This window comes from Quercus robur, chromosome 1, assembly GCF_932294415.1.
Source record: "Quercus robur chromosome 1, dhQueRobu3.1, whole genome shotgun sequence".
Taxonomy (NCBI): domain Eukaryota; kingdom Viridiplantae; phylum Streptophyta; class Magnoliopsida; order Fagales; family Fagaceae; genus Quercus; species Quercus robur.
In genome coordinates, this window is record NC_065534.1 from 40,454,098 (window position 1) to 40,476,461 (window position 22,364).

At 36.1% G+C, this 22,364-nt stretch overlaps 1 protein-coding gene across 1 annotated transcript; it reads left to right on the forward strand.

Annotated features, from left to right (window-relative positions):
• The first annotated feature begins 1,427 nt into the window (after positions 1-1,427).
• On the forward strand, positions 1,428-2,983 carry LOC126711094 (uncharacterized). The gene is made up of 4 exons (XM_050411243.1): positions 1,428-2,050; positions 2,201-2,375; positions 2,465-2,731; positions 2,786-2,983. Exons 1-4 carry the CDS (start codon positions 1,428-1,430, stop codon positions 2,981-2,983), a joined length of 1,263 nt encoding a protein of 420 aa, XP_050267200.1.
• Positions 2,984-22,364: the final 19,381 nt, after the last annotated feature.

Here is a 22,364-nt window from a genome sequence, read left to right on the forward strand (position 1 = left end):
ACTCTCACTTAGAGTTGCAGTAACATGAGGGATAAATTCTCGAAGGGGTTACAGAAATTACTCTTTATGCATTGTTGAGTAGTCCTTCACCAGGTACTATGAGAGTGTGGGGAAGAGTTAATCATCAGTACATGGTGATTTTGATTGACAGTGGTAGCACCCATAATTTTCTAAATGTTTCAATTTGGAGGCTTTTGCAATTGCCAATATAAACTCAAGATTTTTTTGAAGTGAAAATGGCTAATGGGGTTGTTCTTCAACTGAAGGAGCTTGTCATGGAGTTCAATTCAAGATTTAGGGTCATTTTTTCAGGTTGATTTAAATGTCTTATCCTTGGGTGGTTATGATGTTGTTGGGGACTCAATGGTTGTATTCATTGGGACTGATCCAGCGGGATTTTGAAAAGCTCACTATGCAATTTGACCACAGAGGCAAATCAGTTTTACTGCAAGGCTTAAAACCCTCTATTCCTGTCCTTCAAGATGGAGAACAATTCTTCAAGCCTACTGTCAAAAAGGGATTAGTATTGCAGATTATTTCTTGCACCCCTCCATTATCATTTATGCCGTAGTATCCAACCATTGATGACCTATTATCTGAATATACTAAAGTCTTTAAAGTTCCAGTTGGTCTTCCACCACTAAAAGGTCATGAGCATCAGATTGTTTTGAAGGAAGGCTCTCCACCGATCTGTGAAAGGCCACACAAGTACCCCTTTTATCAAACACTGAAATAGAAAAAGTTGTTCATGAGTTGCTTGAGTTTGGTTCCATTAAAGTGAGTCAAAGCCCATTTTCGTCACTTGTCTTATTGGTTAGAAAGGCAGATGGTAGTTGGCGAATGTGAATTGATTATCAATCTCTAAAAAAAGCCATTGTTAAAGACAAGTACCCCATTCCAGTAATGGATGAACTGTTAGATGAACTTTGTGGTGCTTCTATATTTTCTAAACTAGACCTTAGATTAGACTATCACCAAATAAGGATGAAAGAAAGTGACATTGATAAAATTGCTTTCAGGACTCATGAAGGGCATTATGAGTTCCTTGTTATGCCATTTGGTTTAACCAATGCTCCTTCCACATTTCAATCCTTGATGAATCACATCTTTAAACCTTATTTGAGAAAGTTTTTTTTTAGTTTTCTTTGATGATATCTTAGTGTTCAGTAAGAATTTGGGGGATCATGTTGCTCACTTGAGGGCTATGTTAACCGTTCTACTTTCTAATCAGTTGTATTCTAAGAAAAGCAAGTGTGTTTTTGGTTTTGGAGAGGTTGAATACTTAGGGCATCTCATTTCTGGCCAAAAGGTTAGAACAGATCCTAAAAAAACTGAAGCTATGCAACAATGGCCTATACTTGTGACAGTTAAAGCCATAAGGGGTTTTTTGGGACTAACTGGTTACTAAAGGAAGTTCATACAAAATTATGGTATCATGTAGCACCCTTGATTTATTACTCAAGAAAGATGCCTTTCAATGGTCTACACAAGCAGAATTAGCTTTTAAGGCTCTCAAACAAGCTATTTCAAATCCCCATGTACATGCTCTTCTTGATTTTTCTAAACCTTTTGTGGTGGAATGTGATGCCTCTGGTATTGGTATTGGAGCTATTCTAATGCATTGTCACAGACCATTGGCTTTTCACAATCAAGCTCTTAAAGGAAGAAGCTTACACTTGTCTACCTTTGAAAAGGAATTTTTGGCCTTAATCACTACAGTGAAGAGATGGAGACCATACCTAGTGGGGAATCCTTTTATCATCAGAACTAACCAACAGAGCTTGAAATATCTTCTAGAGCAGAAAGTGAGCACACCTGCTCAACAAAAATGGATCACAAAGCTTTTGGGGTATTCTTTTCTAGTTGAGTACAAGAAGGGTAAAGAAAACAAGGCTACAGATGCTCTTTCTAGGAGATTGGAGGATTCTACTTCTTCCCTAAACCCTTTACCTTTGACTGAACACAAAAAAGATGCTCGGCTATACTTGATTTCCTTTCCTTATTCTACGTGGCTAAATCTGCTAAAGGATAGTTACAAATCTGATTCTAAGTATTAGCAATTACTTACTGATGTGGTAGCCAACAGTCCTTATACTTCTATTTTCTCTCTTCAAAATGATCCACTACTTTACAAAGGTAAGGTGTTCCTTAGGTCCAGTTCTCCATTAAAGTCTTTGGTCCTTTAACATGCTCATAATAGTCCACTTGGGGTTCATTCTGGTTATTTGAAGACTGTTCATCGAATGCAACATGATTTCTTTTGGTTTGGTATGAAGAAGGACATCAAGGCCCATATAAAGACTTGTGAAGTGTGTCAAAGAATTAAGGTGGATACTTCTAAATCTATTGGTTTATTGCAGCCTGTTCCAATTCCAGTTAAGCCTTGGCTTGATATTAGTATGAATTTCATCACTAGTCTTCCTAAATCTCATGGATTTAAGATTATTTTTGTGGTGGTTGACAGGCTCACTATGTTGTACATTTCAGGCCTTTATCTCATCCTTACACTGCTACTAAAGTGGCTTTGGTTTTCATGAGAGATGTGTTCAAGTTGCATGGTTTACCAAGAACTATTGTCAATGATAGGGATGCTACTTTCACTTTTAATTTCCAGAAAGTGTTGTTCAAACTTCATAGGACTAAATTAGCTATGTCATCAGCTTATCACCTTCAATTTGATGGCCGAACTAAGGTGGTGAATAGGAGTTTGGAGCAATATTTAAGAGCCTTTGTAGGTGACAGACCTCACACTTGGGATGTTTGGTTGTATTTGGCTGAGTTTTAGTTCAATACCAATTACCATTCCTCCACTAAGATGACTCCATTTGAGGCTCTCTATGGTATTTCCCCTCCTACAGTTCTAAACTATGTCCCTGGTACTACTCAGGTGGCTGTAGTGGATACAATGTTGCAGGACAAAACTATTCTTCTCACTCTCCTTAAACAAAACTTGATTGCCACTCAAGCTAGAATGAAAGCTTAAGCTAACCAGGATAAGTCTGATAAGACTTTTCAGGTTGGTGATTACGTCTACCTTAGACTCCAGCCTTATAAACAACTGTCCCTAAGCATCAAGGGCTTTAACAAGCTGTCCCCTAGATATTTTAGGCCCTTCCAAATTCTGCAAAAACTTGGTCAAGTAGCCTATAAGTTGGCTTTACCTCCTAGTTGTTTGATTCATCTAGTCTTTCACGTCTCTTCTTTGAAAGCCAATTTAGGTACCCACATTAGTCCTATCCCTACTCTTCCACGATTGGATTCAAAAGGCTTCCTCAATCCTGAACCAATTGCTATTCTGTAGCAACGATCCAAACACCTTAGAACTAGAACTATCACTGAGGTGTTGGTTCAATGGCAGGCCCAATCACAAGAGAATGCCACTTGGGAATCCCTTTACAAGCTTCAAATTCAATTTCCCCACCTTGTGGGCAAGGTTCTTTAGAGGGGAAAGGAGTGTTCTATGAATGTAGTGTGCAGACAATGATTGTAGTGTGCAAACAGTTGACAAGGTGTTTAAAGGGGATGGAATGATAGAGTTTGGCTATTGTGTTGTTATCAATTAAAGTACTGAGTTGGAAGCTAAAGTTGCATTGATGGGTGGATTAGTTAGTTACTTGTGGAAGCTGTATTATTGATTGGTTAGTTAGTTAGTTAGAAAGGACTAAAACTGTTTGCATAACAAAATGTACTAATTGTACTCCTATAAGTAAGGGATAAGGATTGTAACTGGGATATAGATGAAATAACACGATACTTCTACTCTATTTCTCTAATTCTCTTCTTTCTCTATCTCTATGTCTAATCTTCTTTAGGAGGCCTGGTTCCCTCAAAGAACTACTATAGCTAATCTAGTGTCTTAATAGAACTATTGGGTTTCTATCACAATACACCACTTTCAAACACACATTCAATAAAGAAATTATAGTTACTACTTATCTCTAAAGTTTATCATTTTTATTTATTTGAAAAAAAAAAATCATGTTCATTTTTTTTTTTTTTTTAATCTCACATCACAAGAAGTCCTAATTCCGAATAAAATACCTCCACTTTTTTTTAATAAAAAAGATCATACTACTCATTTAAAAAATAATTACTTATTCTTATCCCAATATTTTCCTTATATCACTACACCACTTTCAAGAACACATTAAAAAAATTGAATTTTCTGCTTATCTCTAAAATTTATCATTTTATTTGACAGATAATATATATATATATATATATATATATATATCACATTCATCTTTTCTTTTTCTTTTTTAATCTCACTTCATAATTAATTTTTGAAATATTTGCAAAACAATAACAGATCAGAAATACAAAATTTGGCGAAAGAGTCTACTCTAGGTGGGCCCTCAATAAATAGGATCACCCATCCTCTTCCGGTACATTCTTTACAAAATTGTTCATCTCATCCTCTTTATAGACAAGTAGCCTCTACGCACGTGTGTTACGCATACTCTAAGACTCTTTTTTTTTTTTTTTTTTATCTAAAAAATAAATTTCATATATACTAATTTGGGGTTGTTATATTATCCAATCACCAAAAAATAGAAGAGCCAACGCATGTGCATAGACGCTAGTTATATATAATGACTTGTTTTGGAGGCTCATTTGATATAATAAGAAGGTGTGCTTGACCTGGGCCAGGCCTGGATTAAAACTATGTACTACTAATGCGTATTAGAGATATGGGTTAAGTTCAATCTGATATTGAAGCCCACGCCAATCTCAAATTTGGGCAATGTACATTAAGATGTTACTGTCCAAGCCAACCTAGTGACCTACTCAAGGAATATTAGTTTGTTCTGTAGCCTTAATTGCACGTACATAACGAGTTAACGACATTAGTTGTATTTGTTTGTTTCATAACGAAGATCTCATTCTTTGAAAGAAACGAAAACTGTTACGAGGAGTCAAGAACTAGTTCTCATGCATAGGTTATTACTTTTGAGGTAAAGTTGAGATGAGTTTCAATAAGTCTCATTTGCTCCTCTCTCTCTCTCTCTCTCTCTCTCTCTCTCTCTCTCTCTCTCTTTTTTTCTTTTTTTTTTCAAAATATGTGTTTTTTTTTAACCGCCCAGCATTCAATACCATAAAGCATCTAGTCTTACAACAATCTTCTAAAAGTTTCCATTTATTTAATAGGATTTTCTATTTACAATATTCATAAATGAGTGTAGCTAAAATGACAATACTGTTAAGATCAATCAATTGAAATACATGAAAATATATAATTCAAATGAGGAAATCCATTTAAAAATACGAGTAACCCCTATTAATAGAAAGAAAAGAGATAAATATTTGATATATAATTTAGTCATGTTCATAGAAGAGTGATTAAATTTTAGTTTGATTGTCAACATACTATAATCCTCCACTTGTATTTGGGTTTAATGTTAAGATTTAATTTGCAATAATTTTAAAATTAGGAGTTCAACTTTTTTTTTTTTTTTTTGAGGAAATTTAAATTTTTAGGAGTTCAACCTGAAACTATAGAATAAAGAATTTAATTTGAAATAAATCCTGAAGAAAAGTTCTAAGATGTAATTTACTCTAAAATTTATTTAGGCATAAAAAAATAAAATAAACCTAGTGCTTGACACTGACTTACACAAGCATGCAACAAGAGTAAAATTATAGTCTCAGGATGAAAGAGGCGCTAAATTCAGAACTTAACATTGGAACTCTAAAAATAACTTAATACTCAAATTTCAAGGCATTCAGGAAGTGGAGTTTTTCCACAGAAATTATTAAATGCACTAGAGGAGTGCTGAAGTGGTTTTTTCTAATCTCCCAAGTCCCAATTAATAAAATGCTATTATTTATACAAATGTGATATCATTTGGTAATTTTTTTTTTTTTTATTCTTTGTGCTGATTAGGAAACTCACTCATATATTTACATAGACGGCATCATCTCATTAGTTGGAACGACTATATCATCAATCCTTCCGATAGACTTAATAATTTCTTCTAGACCAGAGGGCAAAAATGTAACTTGTATTTTCCAGGAACATATATAGTACAAAGAACAATTGAAAATTAAACCAGGGAATTTAAGAACCAAGTATGCAACCCTATTAATAATATTACATAAAAATTACAGTAATAATTTTTACCACAATTATCCTACATGGTATATTGTTATTAACTATCTATTCTTTTTTACAAAAATTCATAATTTTCTCTTCATGACTCATTGTATGCATCATATATAACTAGCAAAAATTGTATTTTTTGTTTTTTTGTGGTACTAAAATTTTTTGTGCAACCCGATATGTAGGGCTTATTTAAAAGAAATTGATTGGGGAAATCTGTTGGATTAACTGGGCCCGGGCCTGAAGCGTATTTTTCTTATAATTCCTCTTCTTTATTATCGGACTTTTAACATTAGCAGCATCCAGCTGCGCAAAAGTTAAGCGAAATTTTCAACCAGGAATTGTTGCTTCACACTGCTTGATGTGAAATGTGTCGCATAAAATTCACATATTCATACTAATTATTCACATTTTTTTACACATAATACGAAAGAATAAGGATATAATGTGAAATGATGTAAAAAAAGGTTGGATGTGAAACAATCAAAAGCCCAATTTTGACGGTCTACATTTACATGGTCCAATGATATCTTACTAAAATAATGGGCTCAACTTTAACATCATGTTTGAATGAGCCCTTATCTTCCTCACCATCTCATGAATTTTTTTTTTTTTTTTTTTTTTTTTCAAGAGATGATGCAATCAGGCAATCAGCAAAGTCTAATTTTATCAACTGGCGTGAAATAGATTCGCGGAGCCACAAATTATGCAACCTATTTGACTCCATTTTGAAATTATATTCTGTGGAAAACAGTTTAAAAACAATGCATTGCAAGTTTGCAACAAAGAAATGGTGATTGGGAGAATACAGTTACAGTTGATCACATAATAGCTTAAGAAATTCTCCGATCATCCTGGAGAAACTTGCAGCTCAGTATGTACCATATATTCTTCCATCAAAGTTCCATAAATATACATTCCCAAACACATAATTTTATGCAATAGACAAATGTTGCACTACGCAATTATCACACATACATTTACAGCATAGCAAGATACCATTTTGAAGAGTCACCATACATCAGAGAGAGAGAGAGAGAGAGTCACCAAAACTCTCAGATTTTACAAGGTTAAAATTCATTTCTTTTTTTCTTTTTGGCCAAGCTATATATAATTTCTTTTCTTTCTTTTCATTTTTTTTTAGTAAGTCCCCCCACCCCCTCCTTTCTAGTTTCTACTAACTACAAGTTTTATAAAGACTTTGAATTTAATCATTATGGTATATAGATTTGAAATAATTTAATCCTAACAATTCGGAGGTATAAATTTTTATCACTTACACAAGTTACTAACAAAAAATAAGTAGAAAAATATTATGTTCATAACATTTTCAAAACAAATTTTAAGTGACAGATTGTTATTAGTAGACAAAAAAATAATTTATATATTCATGAACAATGAAAACTACTATTGAGGTGAACTAAATGTTACATTTAATAAGATTAAACTACTCTTTCAAATTTAGTCAGGAAAAAAAATATGTAACTTGAGTTATAAGAAAATTAGGGTGAGTACACATGCACAAAGATGCCCTTCTATTAAGAGTTAAGACTTAAGCGTGAAGTATAAGTATGTGATGTGGTCAAAGTGAGTCAACTTAGATAAACTCTAGGTAGAAAAGAGTAGTAATGATTAATGGATTAGTAAAATGTGGCATGAAAAATTGCAATTCACAAAACCCGCGATGTTCTCGTTGTGCTTGCAAATGGTCACAGCAATCTATGAGACATTGCACCGATATTGGTTGGAACATGCAGTGATCAAGTATTGTCTCACACACACACTCTCTCTACCCATAAAAATGTGTCATTAAAAAATTACTATGATACTGAGTTTTAGGATCATGCGCAAAGGAACCGCACGCGCACTGACTTGACTTGCTTGCCTTTCTCTCTCTTTGTCTGAGTCTTAGCAGAGAAGTTCTGCTCTTGGTTTCTGCTGCCAAAACCATCATGTTTTCCTCTGTACATTATGCATATTGTAATGCAATGGTTTATTATGAGTGGTGTACATGCAAACATTTTTGTTCAGGAGCACTGAGACTCACTCTCTTCTCGATATTTTTGTCTTTCACACCTTTGGTCCTTCTTGTAATCTTGGATCTCCCATAAACCCTTTTGATCAATTCCCCTTTCTGTCATTGATTTTATTAAAAATATTTTCTATTGGTTTTTAATTCTTGAAGCAAACATTCTTAGATACAACTTCATTAATTAAAACCAACAGGTTTGGCCATGATTTGCACGGGGTTCAATTTTGTAAACCACATGTGCTCTTTATGGGACCCACCCTTACTGTCAATCCTTTTATTTTAATTTGTTTGTCTCATGCATTTCTAATGGATGATGATCTTCTTGAAATTGAAATGAAAATAAAGTCTCATTTTACAGTCAAGATTTTGTGTTTCGTAGTTGTATTGATGTTTCACTATGGTAATTTTTCAATTACAACTATATAATTTTATATATATATATATATATATATATATATGACAGCTTTTCAAAGCAAATCAAAATACATATAGACCTTGAAGAACCTTTCAAGAGTGTGCAAACATCTCATTCCAGTGTGTTGCCAGACATCAATGCATGCTATGAAATAGTTCCATTTGCCCCATATTTCTAATTCCTAGTTGTTTACAAGTTCAAATCTACTAATTTCGTTTAGGCATTATTCACCTATACCGTACAAATTTTTTAATTGCAAAATTTTAATCATAATTCTATTACAATCTGTTGCTTGAATTCAAACCTTTGTGGACCAACCTAGCTATTCTTGTTTTCTTAGTCTCCTTAATTTGTTTCTTGTGGGAATGTACAAACATGCTTGCTAGGGTAATTATAATACGCATAGATTTTTGTTAATTACAAGTACTTCGGTACATATCACTCTCATTCATGGTCCCTAAATCCGAGTTTTCTAAATTTTTCATGCTTATTCGTGCACATTGCACATGCACCGCAGCAATTTGAATACTAAGCATTGTTGCATTTTGTGCTTGGTGCAAGTGGTTTTGTTTATATTTATTAGTACATATAAAAATGTGATGATTCCAAGTCGCAATAGGCTCTAGACTGTGCTCTAAATTAGTTTGTTTACACTAATAACTTTGGAGTATACATCAAGAATACGTAATGACTCCTCTTAATTTATTGACAATTTACTATCTCAACAGTCATGAAAAAATTTGTGAATAACCATTGCAATTATTTATAGACTTATTGTTATGTTATGTTATTGCTCTGTGTTAGTTAATAAAGTTCTTAAGCTTATCAGAAAAAATTAAAAATAAAATGAGATTTTTTTTTTTTTTTTTTTTTTTTGATAAGATGTTATAATGAGATTTTAGTTGCTCATTCTAGCTAGCTTTGGTCATCAATTTAATTGTACGAAATAATTAGACTTTTTAAGTTTTAAGAGCTCGAGAAAATGCCTCCCCGTGCCATTGCTGGCGGGACAGAGCATATGGGCATATGCCCATCAGTGGTATTTTCCCATGCCTCTGTCTGTCAGCCATCTTATGCTCTTATAAATTATTACAAAATTAAATGAATAAATAAATAAAAACTAATGGTTTTACAACTACAATAATAGCTTTTTACTATAGCCATTATTATACAGATATTATAATGACTTAAAAAATGATTGAATAGAATAAACAATTTTTTTTTTCAAAACATTTTGCGATTTTTTATTTATTTAAAAAAGCATAAATATGAATATTCACATGAACAAAATTAGGAATTCATTTTTGAGGGACCAAAAAGTATCAAAAAATAATAAAAATCTCTATTTTAGCACCAAAATTTATATTAAATTAATACATTAAAAATAAAACTAGCAAATATTAAGTGTTAACAAAATATAAAAAGAAATAGAATAATTATCCCCTAATATATTTCAGTTGAATCATTTATTGAGATGTGTAGGGACACAATTTGCGTAAAACCGCAGTTGAGTTGTGTTTGCACGTAAATGGGCCCATACAATATCATTTGTAGAGAGTGGGATCGAAAGGCTAAGTCGTGTTACCCGGCTGTGGTTTTGTTAAGGAGCCCATATATGGTTCAGGCGTATCCGCCTCTGGAACCCCTCCTCCTTTTTTCCCTGGGACCTCCAGCTTTAGGTTACATATTTTTTATTTTATACTAGCATGCATTCAATTTCCTTCGTCCACGTGTAGGGTCGACCTTTCCAAGACTGATACTTGTCCCATTAGTCCCAGACCTAAGTCGTTGAGAGTTGTTGATAAAGTTAATGGATAAGGCTCTGTTAGGTGCCAAGTTCAGTCCGGGAAAAGGCAGTAAGGGCAGCCTGTCCTAGATATTTCAGATTTTATTTTAAGATATTTCCTATGCCGCTTTTGCCCTTTTTCTTGGTGGAGCTTTGAGCCAGCCGAGGGCTGCACCGTCCTCGGTCGCTTTTCTGGGCCCATTTGTACTTTGCGCTAATGAGCTTGGACTGCCACCTTCTTCAGCTTGGGCCTTAAAGCTTCCCATGAACAAGTGGGCCTGGCCCATATATTGTTGGGCCCCACAATAGCCCCTCAAAACCCTGCTGTCCTACCTCTTGGTTGGAAATGGGGGTTTTGATAACTCTGAACATTCATTACGGTTTATTTAATTTGACCCTTCCCCAACGTTGGCAATTCTCCAAATGCCCAGGAAATGCTCCGGTATACGAGATATCCTTCTTGATTTAGCCTTGATACGTTCCATCCGTTTGGCTACCCGAAGAAGGTCTTTAATGCTTTCCCTTCACGAGACCTCTCTAATTCAACGGCTTCTGATAACGTAGGGGAGCGGAACAGGCGCATTCTTGTTGGCAGATTTCCTTGAAGATTTGAACATATTTAATGCCATCCTCTTCATCTCTTATATAAAGAGGGTGAACATGTGTTGTTTCTCTCATATGTGAATCCCTTAATCCCCCAGAAAACTGAAGTCCTTAGATTCCTCCCAGAATTTACATTTACTCTCTGATTATACTTCTACCCTTAATACATTCACCACAGTTATAGGTGATGAAGATACTTTCTCCATCCCACAAATACCTTGTTCTGGCTAAGCTCGAGATGGCTCGATCAGGGCAAGGATGGCGGAGACTCAAGATTTGTCTCGCCTACCTTTCAGCCAAAATCCGAAGCAGGAACTCGTCACGTTGCACCTTCGACGTGACTGAGCCGAGAACACACAGCATCATCACCACCCGCTCTCTCATGAGCATATCTAATGTGGTACCGGTGTGCTAGGAGTCAGGACTGGGGCAGGGACTAAATGCCCCTGCTTCTTCCTCTCTTCGTTCACTGGCGCCACCCTCTACTTTTCTTTCTTCTTCTTTCCCCCACCAGATCCATCCTGGTGCTTTTCCTTCTCCCTCTTTTGCTCATTTTACTTTCTTTTCATTGCTTCCCTCTTCTTCTCCTCCTTCTCTTGCTCATGTCCTCCATCTTCCTCATTCATCTCCTCCATCTTCTTCCTTTGCACTCTTCGGTGACAAGAGCTTGCTGAAGTGCTTCCATGTGTTCCAATTCTTCTTCCTTCTCCTTTATCTTTTTCTAAAAAGGTTCTTCTCCTGATACGAGCAGTGCTGAGGTAGAGATTGGAAAAGCTTTGAAGGCGAGTTTGAAAGGCAGCTGACTATTTACTTATCTGTATTGCAGATGCTAGTGTTGCTTTGACAGTTCATTTTTTGTATAAGCTTGTTCAAGCCCTTCTTTGTACGTTGTAACAATTTTCCATACTAATAAAAGTTACTATTCATTTATTTTGTATGTTACGTTTTTATGCCTTTACAAGTTTACCAGCGCTGCTCGGCACCGTAATATAGTATTTGAATCAATAATAAATAAGGCTAAAATGTTTGCTAATAAAAAAGGTCTCACCATGGCTTTAATAAAATTATTTAACATAGCAAAGCCGACTAGTGAGGGATGAAACTCACCTTAAATTAGCCGAGATGGGGGCTAAGTGCTAGATAAGGCGTAAGAAGTAGCTATCCGAGGACATGTCACTTTCTCAATGAGTAGTTTCCTCAGGCTAACGATCATCAGGCCGTTTCGTCATCTCCTGAGCATACTGACCTTAACCTTTTCCAGTATTTGAGCCGAGAAACTTCTCCATCCGAGCAGTTGATTTCCCAAAAAGCTTGAGTCCGAGGACTTCGTAGCGCCTAGGTTCTGTCTTAAACTTAGATTTTTTCTCATTACTTGGTTTCCCCATAGGCTTGAGTTCGAGGACCATGCAAGCCCTAGGTTCTGTCCAAAACAAAACTTAGGTTTTCTCAGTATTTGGTTTCCCCATAGGCTTGAGTCCGAGGACCATGCCAGCCCTAGGTTCTGTCCAAAACAAAACTTAGGTTTTCTCAGTATTTGGTTTCCCCATAGGCTCGGGTCCGAGGACCACACAAGGCCTAGGTTCTGTCCAAGATTCTTCGAGCTTAGTTTCTCCTTTTTCACAGGTATTTCACAAGGTGCCGAGCAGCAAGTTGTCCTCGGCAACAGTTATTCCTCGGTGTGGGCCATGGCCCCTGGGCCCCCATGCAGAACAGGCCTGGACCGCGAGTTTACTTGGCCCATAATTTTAAGGGTATTTACGTAGTTTATGGTTAAGTGGTGCTTTCTGGCATCCCAATGCTCGAGGTGCACCTTCCAGAGACTCCTTTAATCCCATGGTTACAGGTGGCATTGGAGATTGAGCCTAAGCCATCTTGTCCGTAGCGTTCCTTGGGGCGCTGCGTGCATTAAATGCCACCACCTTATTTCTTTAAATAAACAGATAGGAGAGAAAGTTACTTCACCCTCGCATCAACTCTTTAGTTTTCTCCCAAATCACAGCTCCTATATTCAGTGCTGTCCTCCCTTAGCATAACATGTTTGAGGCGAGAATCGGGAAGAAAGAATTCCCTCCGCCACAGGAGCGTCGTGCCCTTATGAGACTAAAAATGGTGAGGTATGGGCACAGGGAGCATAAGTTCAAGAGAGTGCTCCATTTCAATCGAGGGGAAAGGATGTCTCCCCCTCTTTTAGTCAAAATCCGAAGCAGGCTCTGTTCATGCCAGAACTTTGGTGTGTCAGAAGAAAGATTCTCCGCCATCACTGCCTCTCCCTTGTGGCAGGCGAATATTTAGAGAAAGCCCCTCAGCTTCCAACTCCCTGCACCTTTCCTTCAGCGGTGTCAGGCTCAAGTTGGGTCTCTTTTGCTGTTTGAGTTGTGGGCAAGTGAGAGCATTGAAGAAGAGCAAGGTCTTGGAGCTGTAGCCAACCTCTCTTCTGATCTACTTCCTCGGCTTTTACTTATTCTCTTGTATCTTCCTTTCTTTTGGTCATGTAGTGAGCTTTGACACAGACTGATTCTAGCTTTTCATTGTACACTGTACTATCTCTTTGCTTTAGTAAAAAATGGCGATTTCTTTACTTATTTTGAATGCTCCATGTGTGTGTTTCTCCTCGGCAGTATTTAAAGCAAGAACTTTTGAAGCATAATCCAACTAATTCTAATCTATCGACACTATCAGGCAGAATAATAATAATTCATAGTAAGTTAAACTTAGGAAACTAACCGAGATAACGGTTGAACGTTCCAGAGTAAGCACGAGAATATTGTATGAGGACGACAAATTCTAAATAACTCATCCGAGGGAGTGACCGAGCAGTGCGAGACTTCGGTTATGCTTTTGGAAACACATTGCTCCATTCCATACTGGCCCCTTTAGTGTTGAGGATCCGAGGGCAAACTAGAGAATCCATGTAACACAGTTTTTCCTTTTAAGTAGTTAGTTTCCCCAGAGGCTTGGGTCCGAGGACCATACAAGGCCTTGGTTCTGTCCAAAACTTGTATTCTCTTTTTGAGTAGTTGGTTTCCCCAGAGGCTTGGGTCCGAGGACCATACAAGGCCTTGGTTCTGTCCAAAACTTGTATTCTCTTTTTAAGTAGTTGGTTTCCCCAGAGGCTTGGGTCCGAGGACCATACAAGGCCTTGGTTCTGTCCAAAACTTGTATTCTCTTTCTAAATAGTTGGTTTCCCCAGAGGCTTGGGTCCGAGGACCATACAAGGCCTTGGTTCTGTCCAAAACTTGTATTCTCTTTTTAAGTAGTTGGTTTCCCCAGAGGCTTGGGTCCGAGGACCATACAAGGCCTTGGTTCTGTCCAAAACTTGTATTCTCTTTTTAAGTAGTTGGTTTCCCCAGAGGCTTGGGTCCGAGGACCATACAAGGCCTTGGTTCTGTCCAAAACTTGTATTCTCTTTTTAAGTAGTTGGTTTCCCTAGAGGCTTGGGTCCGAGGACCATACAAGGCCTTGGTTCTGTCCAAAACTTGTATTCTCTTTCTAAGTAGTTGGTTTCCCCAGAGGCTTGAGTCCGAGGACCATACAAGGCCTTGGTTCTGTCCAAAACTTGTATTCTCTTTCTAAGTAGTTGGTTTCCCCAGAGGCTTGGGTCCGAGGACCATACAAGGCCTTGGTTCTGTCCAAAACTTGTATTTTCTTTTTAAGTAGTTGGTTTCCCCAGAGGCTTGGGTCCGAGGACCATACAAGGCCTTGATTCTGTCCAAAACTTGTATTCTCTTTTTAAGTAGTTGGTTTCCCCAGAGGCTTGGGTCCGAGGACCATACAAGGCCTTGGTTCTGTCCAAAACTTGTATTCTCTTTTTAAGTAGTTGGTTTCCCCAGAGGCTTGGGTCCGAGGACCATACAAGGCCTTGGTTCTGTCCAAAACTTGTATTTTTCCTTTTAAGTAGTTGGTTTCCCCAGAGGCTTGGGTCCGAGGACCATACAAGGCCTTGGTTCTGTCCAAAACTTGTATTTTCTTTCTAAGTAGTTGGTTTCCCCAGAGGCTTGGGTCCGAGGACCATACAAGGCCTTGGTTCTGTCCAAAACTTGTATTTTCTTTTTAAGTAGTTGGTTTCCCCAGAGGCTTGGGTCCGAGGACCATACAAGGCCTTGGTTCTGTCCAAAACTTGTATTCTCTTTTTAAGTAGTTGGTTTCCCCAGAGGCTTGGGTCCGAGGACCATACAAGGCCTTGGTTCTGTCCAAAACTTGTATTTTCTTTTTAAGTAGTTGGTTTCCCCAGAGGCTTGGGTCCGAGGACCATACAAGGCCTTGGTTCTGTCCAAAACTTGTATCGTCTTTTTAAGTAGTTGGTTTCCCCAGAGGCTTGGGTCCGAGGACCATACAAGGCCTTGGTTCTGTCCAAAACTTGTATTCTCTTTATTTGCTTATCTTCCGAAGGCTTAGCTCCTCGAATAAGATGGGGGAAACTGGCCTGATGTTTGAAGCCCCTAGGCTTGCCCATGTCGTTGACACCGTGGAACGTAGCCCCTAGTGGGAGCTTATGTTGGAATAGCAACCATGTGTCGCCGGTGATATAGGCACCCTCGTAGTCCCTTGTTCGACAGAAGCTTAACTTCTCCACCGCTCGAGCTAACACGCAAGCCTCCCCACAGACAGCGCCAATTGTAAGGACACGATTTGCGTATAACCGCAGTTGAGTTGTGTTTGCACGTAAATGGGCCCATACAATATCATTTGTAGAGAGTGGGATCGAAAGGCTAAGTCGTGTTACCCGGCTGTGGTTTTGTTAAGGAGCCCATATATGGTTCAGGCGTATCCGCCTCTGGAACCCCTCCTCCTTTTTTCCCTGGGACCTCTAGCTTTAGGTTACATATTTTTTCTTTTATACTAGCATGCATTCAATTTCCTTCGTCCACGTGTAGGGTCGACCTTTCCAAGACTGATACTTGTCCCATCAGTCTCAGACCTAAGTCGTTGAGAGTTGTTGATAAAGTTAATGGATAAGGCTCTGTTAGGTGCCAAGTTCAGTCCGGGAAAAGGCAGTAAGGGCAGCCTGTCCTAGATATTTCAGATTTTATTTTAAGATATTTCCTATGCCGCTTTTGCCCTTTTTCTTGGTGGAGCTTTGAGCCAGCCGAGGGCTGCACCGTCCTCGGTCGCTTTTCTGGGCCCATTTGTGCTTTGCGCTAATGAGCTTGGACTGCCACCTTCTTCGGCTTGGGCCTTAAAGCTTCCCATGAACAAGTGGGCCTGGCCCATATATTGTTGGGCCCCACAAGATGTTATTCTAAATTTTTCTTATAAAATCTCAAAAATCATCTATAATTGATTCGATATTTAATTTTCTAGCAATTTTCCTTCATTCTAAAGTTAGAGGCTACTCTAATCTCTTATACAACCAAATTATGTTTCCATATTCTATCTAGCAACTAATTAAAATAAAAATAAAAATAAATAAATAAATAAACAGATTTAAGTAATGTAGGTACCAAGAATTTTTGCCTTTGACTTTGGCTATTTGGCTTGATTGCCTTGCCTTGCCTTAGCTTGAATTCTTTGTCCCACATTGAAAAGATCTCATTCCTCTTTCTCCCTTATAAGGGATGAGCCAATGAGAAAGAGTACCATTAGTTACCAAGAATTTTTGCTTTTGGTTTTGGCTATTTGGCTTGATTGTCTTGCTTTGCCTTGGCTTGAATTCTTTGTCCCACATTGAAAAGATCTCATTCCTCTTTCTCCCTTATAAGGGATGAGCCAATGAGAAAGAGTACCATTAGTTTGGCAAGTAAAAAAAAAAAAAATTGATGAATTGATAACTATAAAAATGAAGAAAATAAAATTGTATAAGTATAACTTAAAGAAAATGCAAAAACAAACAATTTGACACTACAATAGTGCTTTCAATTCGCCTTATTGAAACTATTCATCATCATGTTTTATTCACTAGAATTACAAAACCAATTAAAAAAACAAAGATGATTTTCAAAACATAATTTTTTTTTCTTTATCATTTTAGCTCTATCATCACCCAAACATACAAATATAGTTAATCTCCTGTTGTTTGTGTTCTTAACTTTTATAATTATAACTAAAATTAGTAAATTAACTAAGAAAAATAAAAGAAAAGGGAAAGAAAGAATATATTTTTCAACCTCAAAATCTAAGTATTTTGCAATCAAGAAAGAAGAATTATTAATTAGATCAATCCTAAAATTCTTTTTTTATGAAACTAATGAGAGAGGTTACATATTCAAAGAACATTCACAAATAACAAACTATTTATGGAACCCTCTCAATCTAATTCAATAAACTTATTTCATGTTCTTCTAAAAGTCTTCTCATCTTTGTAAGTGGGGGAGGCCACTTTGGTCAAAACCACCAAACCCTTTGTATCACCGTCCTTATATAAGATTTCAATATTAATTCCTTTGTTTACTAGAAATACATGTCTTGGTAGACAAAGAATTAAAATTTATTTATTTAACAAGGAGTAGACTTTCCTTCTACTCTTAGGAAAAACACAAACCAAATCAAATTAAGAATGAAATTTGAGACAACTTCTAATGTGGTATCTTATGCATTTTTTGTATACAACATATGGAATCCATAGATGTGTGGTTCAAAATAATGGTGAGACATTACTTGCAACCAACCCATAAGAGATTAGATAAAACTTTGGTACAATACATTAAATTTTCTAATAAAATTTAATGAACTAAATCTAAATATATAGTACCCGTTTGGATTCAACTGAATGTGGTATTTACGTTTTGCGTTTTCAAACTTTTTTTTTCCCCTACGTGTGAACAGTAATATCACATGATTGTATTGTGCAGGGGACAAAAAATACTATTCACGCACTGTTCATGTACTGTTCACATACTGTTCACGGGTCCCACGACACTATTCACACATTTAAAAATTATTTTACTACAATGTTTTCAGTTTTCAGTTTGCAGTTTTAGCAAAAATAAGTTCAATTCAAACAAACCCATAGTTTTATTGAATTTAATTATCCTTGAAAAAGAAAACGTTGTTTGTAGTCTGTAATTTATTGATTAATGCAACCATGTGTTGGAACTTAATTATAAAACTAAATATACATCACTTAAGTACTACAATTAAGTTATTTTGTAAAACAAGTTTGCTGTTTGTTGGGCCATATTAGAATTTAGCATACGAATAAACTTATGTCTAATAAGTGGTTATAGGTTGCAGTTCTTTGGAAGAAAAACATCGTTGGTCTTTATTTATTTATTTATTTATTTTGGCCAGATTGACAGATCTGTATATTGATGCAAAAATGGTCAACTACAGTGAAATTAATTAATTTATAAGTCTCATCGAATGAGCTGGATGGCTAGATAGTAGATATTAGAGGTAGGGCAACCTATAATTGGGACCCAATTCAATGTCAACTACCCGTGCTATGAACCTAAAGTTAACTTCTCTAGCTGATAACGGAAACCAAAGGAAAGAGCCCCATGCCTTTGAATTGACATGATGATGATGATCTAGACATATTTTCAGTAGCTCCTCCTGAAACTTTGCATTGTACAACAGAGGCTTGCTTCTATTTATCAATTATTATTATTATTATTAGTTTTACTGGATTATCAACTATTGAAGAAAAAGTATATATGTTCCTATTAATGATCTGAAATTTGGCAATCTGACAATCCTCTTTTATATATATATATATATATATATATATATATATATATATATATATAGAAAGAGGGAGAGAGCTAAAAGAACCGAACCATATGTTGATGCAAAAGAACGGTCCTTTATGATCTTAAATTGGTATAAATTGGTAATGTGAGATTCTCCAAAAAAAAAAAAAAAAAAAAAAATGGTAATGTGACAATTCTACCACAATCCAAAGTCGCTAACTTTGTTTCATTATTTGTTTTTCATTGTCAATAAGTCTCCTCTGAGAGAGAGAGAGAGAGAGAGAGAGAGAGAGAGAGAGAGAGAGAGAGAGAGAGAGAGAGAGAGAGAGAGAGAGAGAGAGTGTGCAAAGTTCCTATTACACTCTAAAGAATCAATTAGTTGTAAAACGAAAATAGTATTCTATGGTGGTTATTTTTACAAGTAGTACATCAATCGGAGATTGTTCTACTCAAATAACACATAAATATAGTTAATAATGGCGACTCTAGGAATTTTTTTCAGGGTGTTCCTAATTTTTTTTTTTTTAATTGAAAGATCCAAAGGCCAAAGCCATCATCAAGTAGATGAATCTTGGATACGTAGTTTTTTTATCAAATATTTGTCCATAATTCTAACAAAATAATAAACAATGAACCATAAGTTGATTTGAAATATTAATAAAATTATTAATTATTATTGTTTAGTTGTTTAATTAATTTGTTTGTCTTTTATAAACTATAATTTGTTATATTATTGTTTCATTAATTATAAAATTATTAATTTTTATTTAGCCTAACATAATTTAATTTGTTTATCTGTTATAATATATTGATTAATTAAATAATTAATTATTGTTTATTAGTTGCTTCCCTTAATTAATTATTGATTAATTAAATTATTATTTATTAGTTGCACCATGTGCATTTACTTCCCCCAATTCAAATTCCTCACCCAGTCCCAGGTGATGTGCCCATCCACCCCCACCCCATTCAATAGACAATGAGACAAACCCCAGCACAAGAAACTACTGCCAATCAGAAAATTTCACAATCCCAAATCACAATAAAATAATTAACTGTATCTCACCAAGTCTCACCAACACCAACACACGGATAAAGCCAAAAAGAAAAAATCAAGAACAGAGTCAAAATATTAATAAAGTTAAAAGATAAGCTGAGCCAATCACAGTTATTCAAAAGAATCAGATAAATTATTAAAGTTAACTTTTAAAGTCTTAAAAGAATAAAGAGAGCCTTAATTTTTCAGATAAAGAGAGAGACTGAGAAAAAAAAAAAAAAAGATAGAAGTTATGAAATACCTTGAGCGACGGGCGCTCAAACGACGGGCGACGTAGTAAGCCGAGCGACGAGCGATGGGCGACGAAGCAAGCCGAGTGACAAGCGACGGGTGACGGAGCAAGCGACGAGCGACGGAGCAAATGACGTGACCGAGCCGAGCGACAAGCGACGTGACCGATCGGCGATCTCCGATCTGATCCAGTGAGCGATCTCCGATGCCCGAATCCCGATGCGATGTGCTCTAGATTGGAGCTCGAGTTGTGTTGGCTGACCGATCTCCGATGCAGCGATGCCCGATCTGTCAATTGGATGCGTTGCTCTGTTGACGTTTTTGTCTCTAGGTTTGCTTTAGTGATATCTAATTAGTGATTTAAGGTTTCTGATTGAGTGATTTGCAGTGTATATTGGGTTTTGGTTTTTTTTTTTTTTTTAGAATCCATGGGTTTGCATCTGTTGGGTTGTTTTTTTTGGTTTAGATTGGGTTTGCTTTACGTTTAGGATTGATGTTGGGCTTTTTTGTGGGCTTGCACTGTTACGATTTTTTTTTTTTTCCAAATTTTAGTTCAAAATTTTTTTGGGCTTTTTTTTTTTTTTTTCTTGAAAGTAGAACAAATAATTTTTATTTTTATTTTTTTGAATTTGAGAGTGTTCCTCATTTTCTTAAGGGTGTTCCTCATTTTTTTTTTTTTAAGGATAAACAAATAAAAAAAATTAATTATTATATAAAAAGAAAAAAAAAAACATTTCAAGTCAGGGTGTTCCCGGGAACACCCTGACTCTAACGTGGCGCCGCCACTGATAGTTAGCCTCTAACCATCTAAAAGAAAAATACACCAATCATTTTCAAAATACACAATTTATTTGGAAAAACCAGGATATATTTTAACGAAATATCAAATTAAAAGGCTCTTTCATAACAAATTTCACGTAAATGCAAAAGAAGATGGAACTTAATAGTAGGTATATTTGCCAATTAATTATAAAAGCTATTAAGTTCCTTTTTCTTTTCTTTTTTTGGTTAAAAAATAAAAATAGATTTCATTGCACATAAAGTCAAAAGTACAAAAATGGGATAAACGAGAATACCCAAGACTCTTGCGTGAACATTATTGCACCTAAAATGTTCGGCCAATTTGCAAATTAGATGCCATAAATCCAACGTCAAACCTCATATTCATATGCTGAAAGTTCTTTATTTCCACTAAATTGAATATTCATGGCTTTTAGTTTATCTACAACTGATATCTTTATTCAACTGAATAATTTTGATTTGAGCCAACTAAAAGTTTAACTCATGTTCAATTGGTATTTACTTTTGATTTGAACATTCAAAGAATTGAGGCTTTGGTACTACCATAACTAAAGAGCTTTTTATTTTTATTTTATTTATTTATTTATTTTAAGAGGAAACGATAGTAGACCTTATTAATTAAGAAACAGATATACAATGGGGAAGAGAAATGAGACATATGATCCATTTTTTCTCTTTTGAATCACTAGCAAACGCTAGAGAAGCACAATTAACACTGTAAAGAACACACACACACAAAAAAAAAAAAAAAAAAAAAAAAAAAAAAAAAAAAAAAAAAACCCTACATAATCCAAATAACGATAAGAAAAATGAATCTTCACTTGGATGCCCAGAAAACTTGAAAAAAATGCCAAACGACACCTTCTTGACTTATATGGACATCGACGTGATGATAATTTTATTTTATTTTATTTTATTTCCAGCTTAGGAATGGTTTCATACCCGGCATGGTTGCCCTGCAACCTCCATCGATCCCCTGGTTGACACAACACCTTGCTCAATCTCCAAAGATCTCTGTTTCTTTTCTCCTTTAACACCCTTAATCTCTTTATTCATATTTTCTGGTTGCTTCCTTTTATGTCCAAGTTCCACATCATCAATTGAAGACTTGATAAGAGTCTGAGATCTTGTGCCAAGCCTCTTCCAATTCATCATTGCTTTTGGGCTTCCAATCGTAGACTTCTCCATGGACTCAATTCTTTTTGGGATATGCAAAGGTTGACTAACATATTTATCCATATAACCACTCCTTTTGGGCCGGCCCTTAACAGTGGTCTTGTTTCCTTTCACGTTGCCACAATCGATCATGAAACCTACATCTGATCCCTCAAAAATCGGTGCAATGACATTATCCTCATCCATGACTACCACCTCAATCAATTTCGCGGGAATCACGTTATTTTCTGTCACGCAGTCAATTGGAGGCGTTTTTAAATTTGAAAACTCTGAACCAGTTTGGATGGCACGATCGATTTCCATAACCAACTCCACAGAAACCGAAACGTGATTCTTCACAGCATCCTTCTCGACTATAACTCCACCATCTACTGGAGCATCGTCAAAGCTTCCATCTTCAGGTAAACTACCCACCTGCGTAGAAGATTTCCTTCCACTTCCACTTCCAATTGTTAGATACCCTTGCTTATTTATCTTCCTTTGTGGGGGACCTCGAGACCTCTGATCAATTTGGACATCCTCATCTCGCCACCCC